The following is an 8,453-nucleotide window of genomic DNA, read 5'->3' as shown; positions in this document are numbered from 1 at the left end:
TAAATAAGCAGAAATTAAATAATAAGCACACACAAAGAATACAAGAATTTACGTGGTTCGGCAAACTGCCTACCTCCACGGTGACGACGAAGAAATTTCACTATAAAAAATAGGGAGATACAATAGTGCACAATAACACTCTTTAGAAACCCAAATCGCAATATACCTTAACTCTCTCTCACCCACAAGACAAGAAAACACTATTCTTCTTCTTATGCGGCTTCTACTAGATTTTTTTAGGAATTACTCTAATTCTCTCTCTTACAGTACAACACAAACCTAATATATGTATTTATATATTTGTCATAGGTCGGTTGTACTAGGATTTATATTCCTAGTTGAATTCGGTTTACTTGTGATTGACTTGGGCTTGTGGCAATTCAAGCCACACACACGGGCCCACTTCAACACACCACTTTTTCAAAAAGCTCAAAAAACAAAAAGTTGAACCAAACTCATTCTAAATAAGCATGAGCGAAAATGTGCCCTTACAAAAGGCATTTATAGATAGGGTTGATAGTGAACTAGTGAGTAGTGATTAAATTCAACAAACAAAGCTCTTATTCAACACCCATTTCATGCGTTAGGGCCCGTTTGTTTTAGCTTAAAATCAAGCTTATATTCACTGCAGTGTATAGTTTTTTAAAACCTTACTCTTCATTTAAGGTAAATTCATATTTTACTGAATTTAATTTTCAAACAAAATAAACCAATAAAAATAAGTTCATCCCTCACATCTCCTCCAAAAGATCTCACTACTTCCACTCTTCTCTACGAAGTTGGGTCTAATGACGTTGGGGAAAGATGAATCTGTCAGTACATTTAGATAGATAGATAAAATAGAATAGAACTAGGCGAGTAAAAAAAAAAAAAACTTTTGCATTGTTCCAATCCGGAGTTTGTAAGTTGTAACAGCCAAAGCTTTCTCTTCATAACTTCATAATGTGCTAACAGAATCTGGTGCTTTGACATCAGTGTTTTGGTACTTGATGTTCAAGTCAATTACAACTTCATTTAATGGCAATAATGCCTCCACATAACAAGTTTAAGAAATTACAAGATTAATTTATAGACTATTATTAAATCTGGAGATTTAAACATGTCACATAAAAACTCTAATAAAAAAAAAAAATCATGAGTAAAAGTATGCTGGATAATCATTTGATTGTTGCCTGTGAATTTGAGAAATTTTTCTCCAAGGAAAATCCTGAATCCTAATTTCCTAGTCTTTCTGTTTAGAGTTGAGGGGGAAAAACCATTTGGGATTTGTTTAACTATTTGAGGTGTTGGAAATGTCCCAAACAGTTCTCAGGCCCGTACCCATTAACAGCAAAATACAGCTTGCAATTTGTGGGCTAGGGCTTCTGGCATAATGGGTTAAAAATAGGGAGTAAAAATAGTAAAACATCCCCTCTCTACCTGTAGATGCTATCTTATTAGTCAATTGCGGCTAACTTTTCTGATTAATGATATTCATTTTCTTTCTTAAAAAAAAAAGAAAAAAGAGTACGTTAAAAACTTAAAATCAAATTACATTATCTTCTAACTTTATTTTCCAACTCTTGATATTAGGAAAAACCTAAAATTGGTTCATCTAGAATAAATTAACTATTTTAACAATTAATTAGCAAATTTTGTAATTTTTAGAATCAATTAATTAGAAATATGATAAAAACACAATCTGAGTCAATAACTTTATAAATCCATTATTTCATTTTTTTAACACATATAATAACATTTAATCTCCTATGATTACTTTTATCATTAGACTAAATTCCTCATTGAACAACAAAAGTCAATTGAACTAACTGAAATCTACATCATCAATAGTTCAGTGTCGGGATAAGATAACTATTATTATCAAACTAGATACAATAAAACTTTTAACTTTTGTAATTACTCTTGTCATTAAACTTAAATACTAATTATCTAGATCTATTATTAGACAATTTTTTTAGTTAAACTAATTTAAGAGTAATATTAGGACGATAAATTTTGTCACAACTTGCTCACATAACAAGTCGTAAATAGTAAAATTATAAAACCGTCACTTTTACCACCACTCAGAACTTACCACAAGCATTTCTCCTAATTTAAAGTTTAAACTCGCGTTTATTTGTTGGACTTGGACCTTCGTGGACAAGGAGATCGGTGCCCACAGCTAAAATCTGGATAGGATAACTTTGAAATATAAAAAAACATAAAATAGAAATATTTAGTTGGACCGCTAAAACTTGGAGAAGAAGGGAGAAAAAAATTACAAGTTGGACCAGAAAAAGAGTTTGTTAGGGCAGTTTTGGAATATCGTGAGATATATATATATATATATGGGAGAGATGGGAACAGAGGGAATTAGGGCGTAAAAGAAGAAACGAAGCCGTAGAAGAGGGCTCTCTCTTTCTTTTTTCATTTCTGTGGAGCAAAACTTTATCCTTGCGAACAAACAAACGGTAAGACTAAATAGTTCCCCAGATCCATTCTAACTCTTATCCAAAACCCTAGCCCCCCTTACCCCTAGTTTTTTCTCCTCTCTCCCAAAACCAAAACCACTCCTCTTTTTCTATTTTCGTTTTTGAAAAAAAAAATTTCTGGTGAGTTTTCTGTTGTGATGTTTTTATGTATGTATGTTTGTATATTTTTTTTGCTTGATGCATGGTTTTGATGTGATTTTTTTTTTTTTTTGATGGTGGAGAAGATGGATCGATACCAGAGGGTGGAGAAGCCGAAAGCAGATACTCCGATTGATGAGAATGAGATTCGGATTACCAGTCAGGGAAGGATGCGCAACTATATCACCTATGCCATGAGCCTCCTTCACGTATTTCTCTCTCTCTCTGTTTTTTTTTTTTTTGCATGGTAGTGTTGATTTTTGTTTCGTTTGGTTATGCTATAATTTATTAGAGCTTTGTAGACTGTTTTGTTGTTTGGAATTTTTTTTTTTTTTTGGACTTTGGATAGCTTGTAAAAGGGTTTGGTTAGGGTTTTGGTGATGTGCTTGTGTTTTGTGGTCCCAAAAATTTGGGAAAATTGCTGATAATTATTTTTCTATAATTGATGTGAGGTTATTAAAACAGAAAAAGAGAGAAAATCATATTCTAGAAAATTGAAATGCAATACATATGTGTCCTTAAGGTATATTTGTATGTATTTATGTGTTTTTTTTTTTTTTAAATTTTTTTGTGTGTTTATATATTCAATGGTCCTGCAATAGGTCACCTTATTATTTTTGGGGGAATGTTTGATTTGCTAAGAATCCCTAGTTTTGGATTGGATTAGAACAAAGTTTTCAGGAATTAGCATAGGTGAATTTTATATTAGGCAATCTTTTTGATGAAGTTGGAGTGTAATTTTATTTTCTGCTCTGAATTTATTTATCTTATCTGATATCTTCTATTCGCCCTTTTTTTTTTTTCATTTTGTAGGATGAAAAAGGGTCGAATGAAATTGTATTCAAGGCAATGGGAAGAGCAATCAACAAGACTGTGACAATTGTGGAGCTTATCAAGGTTCTGTTTACCCTTTGCTTATCACTGGACTGAGAAATTTGACATTTTTGATTCCCTCAAAGGGTTTTTTTACAATTGGATATTTTTTATTTTTATGCAGAGAAGAATTGTTGGTCTTCATCAGATCACTTCAATTGGATCCACGGACATAACTGATACATGGGAGCCTCTAGAGGAAGGCCTGCTTCCGTAAGAGGAGCTTGATTTATATCCAAATTTCATGATGGTTATTTATGATTATAAACATTACAACGACTTTATTCTTTCATTTTTGTCACAGATTGGAAACAACAAGGCATGTATCGATGATAACAATAACCCTTTCAAAGAACGAGCTGAATAAGTCTGCTGTTGGGTGAGTTTTCACTTGTTACTCAATGTCTCCTATTACTGATGTAAAGTAGCTGGAGTTGTTAGTTTTTTGTGACAATATAATTTGATGAAATTATATGGATATACTTGAAAGATATAAATTAGAAGTGTTCCAAAAAATCATATAGCTATTAAGGATGTTCAAGAAATTCATGAAGTGTTTTCTATGATAAGTTTGTGGCATTTTTAGTGCTAGATGATCATATGTTTTGATGGTTACATGTGGATTGCATCAGTACGTAGAATGGTATTAGACGTTTCACTTATCTTGTACCACGGTGTGGTTGTGATTGGCCTTAGGCACTTATAATTCACACAGGTCAGAATGTGAGTAGGTACTTGATTTTGAATAAAGGCTGGGTTATCCAATTTCTCAATGAAGGCGAATCTTTCTAAATTTTTATTGTATATATGAGCATGTATTCTGTTATGTTTTGGGCAAGCGTTGTTGCTTTTAATAAAAAATTGTCAAAGAAGATATAGTCTCTTGATCATTATACCAGTTTTATAATACTAAAACCTAGTTTAACTTATTATAAGTAAAAATGATGCACATTTTAGGATGCAGATGGATAGATTACAAACTGTGTGGTGACTTCCACTAAGGTTTCAGGTTGCATCTGTTTTCTTTACAGTACTGATTTGACACCTTATCTTGTTGAAAAGATTCCTCTCTTTTTAAATTTCTATTTTTACTGGTCATGATCAGGTTGGTTTTTTAAAACCCCTCTTATGTTTAGTTGTAAGTGAAATTTGACATTGACTTGTAAGTGAAATTTCTATTTTCCTTTCCTCTCATGTGCGGGCTAGTTGTATTTTCTTATATTTTTTTATAAGTAAGTTATATTGATGCATGCAGCTAATAGGTTGAACCCACAATCACACCTTCTTCCTTAATCATTTTTGGAAAAGGATCGTCTTCATTTAATGATGAGGATATGCTTTTTTGTAAATCTAAAGGTGTACATTGTTCCACATCATTTAAAATCTCATTTCACCTGACGATGAAAGATAAATGATTTTAAATGATGTTGCCCCAGATTTTTTTATTTATTTATTTTTATTTCTAAGCTACAAACCCGCCCAGTGGGCCTTGAACCCATGACCTCACCCTCTGTTCCATTATTACACTTTTTGATAATTGGAATACCAAATATTCACCATAAAATGGTCTCTCTATTTCAAAGTTAATGCAGTGGATTCTGATCCCTTACTTTCAGGGTGGGACCATGGGAAGAGGTGCCGTATGAGCTTGAACTCATTGTCTAGTTTTTGAAATTTGTTTGATCAAATCAATTCAGTTCTAACCTCAATGTTTTTATAGTTTATTATATGATTGATTTAAGGTTTAAACTCTATAAGCTTGATAGTCATATGCACTTGTTAGTTGTAGGTTTTTTATCTCAATCAAAGAGGAAAGGAAAAGTATAAAGATATTATTGAGTTTTATCATTAGACATAGGACAGCAAATCTGTGTTGTCCTTAGTTGGAGTGCTTTGACTGAGTATTTGAAAGAAACACTGTTAAAGGAGGAAGTTGAGCTTATACCTAGAACAGTCTTTCGTAGTCATTTTCCCCTTACACCCAAGGAATTTGTAAAAAATGCTTTGTCATTTAGGAAATTGCAGCGATTTATCATTGCTTATGAAATTTTTGCTCACATCAGGTACCAGCCTCCATTACCTGCTGACCAGGTGAAGGCGTCCGCCGAGTTTGATTATGAAGGAGGTAGTTTCACTTCATGATCAATCTATTTATTTTTCTAAAATTATTGTATTTGAGTTCAATTTGGTTATGTGTCGCAGAGGGCTCACCCAATGGTCGAGGTCGGGGCCGTGGTGGCAGAGGGAGGCCAAGGGCTAGAGGTTTGTTCTATATATGATCTATTTGCATGATTCACTTATGAAATAACTTTACCTTTTTGCTACTCCTGGGGAATTGGTGAGAGACTAATTTTGTTTAGGTTCAGGAGAGAATTGTTTCAACTTTCAAATAGTTCCATTTAAATGGATTGTAGAATATCAGATATTGATATCTCCAAATTATAACTAAATCACACTTTATTTACTATATTCTAATTGCTAGATATGCGTTAGTAGTACTAATATCAGTACACTGAAACATCAAGTATTTGTAGCAGGACAATGATATTTTTTTTTTCCTGATATGGCTGTTACATATCATTTCATTTTATTTTATTCCAGGGAATGGGTTTATGACAGCTGATTATGAGGATGGAGGCTGGGACCGCAGTAGGGGAAATCCTAGAGGTAGGGGGGGTCGTGGGAGAGGACGAAGTTTCCGTGGTCGTGGAAGGGGAGGGTACAATGGACCTCAGGTTGATATTCAGCAAGATGGAGGATACAATCGGGATGCACCTCCTCAAGGCCGCGGTACCTTTTTTCACTTATTCATTTAACACTCTGGGTGTAAGTTGAGATAGGTGCCTGTAGGTGGACCACTGGTGTTCTGGGCATAGTCCTTTATAAAATTGTTGGGAGTGGCTTCGATCTGTTTCCTTACTGGTTCATTATTCTGACAATCACTGGCCTGAACACTAAGTATCCTAAACTAAATTATGTTCCCTGTAAGATATAAATTCGATAAGCATCTCTAAAATGTGTTGGGAATTGATTAGGTGATGAATGATAAATAGTTGATATCAAGTGGAGAATCTGTGGTGTCTAATGAAGAAAAATGACCTTTAAAACTTCAACCTTTAACTTTAAACTGATGCTGAGAACTTCCAAAAGTTATTTGATGAAAGAGAAATATATTAGATGCATTCACCTACCTTCTCTTTTGTGTAATTTGATTAATATTGTGTGATATCCTGTTCAGATGAGTTTACAAACTATGATTATATGATGAACTATAGAATTTTCTTTTCTCTTTGTTGAACATTAAGAATTCCTCAATTTTTCCTGCAAGCATGATTTATCAGCCAGAGACTGTTTTAACAAATCTAATGTAAGAGGAAGAGTGAGTTGCGTCTGGTTCACTTTGTTCAATGGGTTTATCATTTAGAACCCATGAGACTTTGGACCATTTTCAATGACCTGCATGCATGGATGGTTTTGGTAGAATGGCAAATGAAACTGGTAATTAATTTTATCTGTCTGTTCATTTAATGATCTGTTTCACTTTGTTTAATGTGATGGAATTGATCTATTGTAGGTCGTGGTCGTGGGAGGGGGGGATATCGTGGAAGGGGTCGTGGCTTTAGATCTAATGGGCCGATCCAGGCAGCTGCATGAGGCACTGAATGGGCTTCCAAGAGCACAATACAAATTTCTCAAGTGATGGATGCCTTTTCCTATCTATGTTTTTTATCTTATTTTAATCTTTTTGTTAGTTCTATTTTGGGTACTGTACTAATACTTAATTGTAGGACATACTGACATTTTAGTGTTGTAGACTAATAGTTTAGATTTTCTGCCATTTGAGGCAAACCCTTTTTGTCATAGACTTAGGTGAGATGCTTGAACAGTTGTAATTTTTCATTTTGGCTGATTAGGGCATTCTTTCATTGTTGTTTGGAGAGTTTTTGTTGTTGAATTAATGCTTCCCTCTCATTAGGAAACATAATGCTTTAACACTTGAGGGTTGCATGTATATGTTGTATGTGATATGGATGTTGTAGTATGGATCTAACAGAAAGGTGTGGTTAGGATTGTTACACCTGTTCTAACTCTTTAGATGGATACGCCAAAATGAAAATACAACTATAAAGGTAGGATTTTAAATGAAGGAAATTTCTTTAAAATGATGGGAGACCTTTATTAATGAAAAGACAAGGGGCAGTCACTTGAGCCGGTTTCCTCATGTTTAGAGGAGAGCCGTTAATGCATTGATAAAAAAGAATGAGTTGATTCAAGTTGAGGAAACAAAAAGGGTAGAAAGGAAGACCAAGAATAACATTATAAATTTACAAGTAGCAAAAAAAAAAAAAAAAAAAAGGACTTGCCAATCTTATAAGTAGCAAAAAGGACTTGTCAATTAAGAAAGTAATAGAGTATATCTTCGGATAAAATAGAATGGAGTGATAGAATACATGTGGATGATCTAAACGGTTGGAATTTATAGTTTTGACTTTAGGATATTTGGGATTAAGGCTTTATTGTTATTGTTAATATTTTGAAAATCTCATTGTTGGACTATGGTTCTTAACATGCAGAATTTATGTTTTGTATGTAATTTTTAAGTATGAAATTTGTAAATTTGTCTTGCATGTAATCCAATATTTGTAAATTTGTCTTGCATGTTTAAGTACGAAAGACATGGAATTTAAATATTGGATTTATAAGTATGGAGTCAAGTTTTCATATCTTAATATTTTGTGAGTAAGAAAGGCTATTAAAAAAAAAAAAATGTAATCCAATACTGGATTTGATAAAAATCTTATTTTATAGTGTAATTCAATATTGAATTTGTTAAAAGTTTAAAAGTCTCATTCTATCTATATCTACCATTCAAAAAAAAAAAAGTCTCATTCTATAGTATGTTTGTATGTGTGTATTTCGGACTTTTAGTGGAGCAGAATATTTTTCAATAATAACTATTTAAATTGGTAT

At 33.0% G+C, this 8,453-nt stretch overlaps 1 protein-coding gene across 2 annotated transcripts; it reads left to right on the top strand.

Annotated features, from left to right (window-relative positions):
- The first annotated feature begins 2,310 nt into the window (after positions 1-2,310).
- Positions 2,311-7,422, top strand: LOC142606590 (uncharacterized). 2 transcript variants are annotated; one of them, XM_075777901.1, is made up of 9 exons: positions 2,311-2,450; positions 2,696-2,818; positions 3,423-3,506; positions 3,607-3,695; positions 3,787-3,861; positions 5,546-5,607; positions 5,685-5,744; positions 6,084-6,272; positions 7,057-7,422. In XM_075777901.1, the coding sequence occupies exons 2-9, from the start codon at positions 2,696-2,698 to the stop codon at positions 7,134-7,136; spliced, it is 762 nt and encodes a 253-aa protein (XP_075634016.1). In that variant the 5' UTR covers positions 2,311-2,450; the 3' UTR covers positions 7,137-7,422. The 2 variants fall into 2 exon arrangements, with proteins under 2 accessions (XP_075634016.1, XP_075634026.1); XM_075777911.1 differs by having other exon boundaries at positions 2,330-2,591.
- The last annotated feature ends 1,031 nt before the right edge of the window (positions 7,423-8,453 follow it).

This window comes from Castanea sativa, chromosome 1 (genome assembly GCF_040712315.1).
Source record: "Castanea sativa cultivar Marrone di Chiusa Pesio chromosome 1, ASM4071231v1".
NCBI classification, from domain to species: domain Eukaryota; kingdom Viridiplantae; phylum Streptophyta; class Magnoliopsida; order Fagales; family Fagaceae; genus Castanea; species Castanea sativa.
The sequence above is the reverse complement of the archived record's forward strand: the minus strand, read 5'-3'. Positions and strand labels throughout refer to the sequence as shown.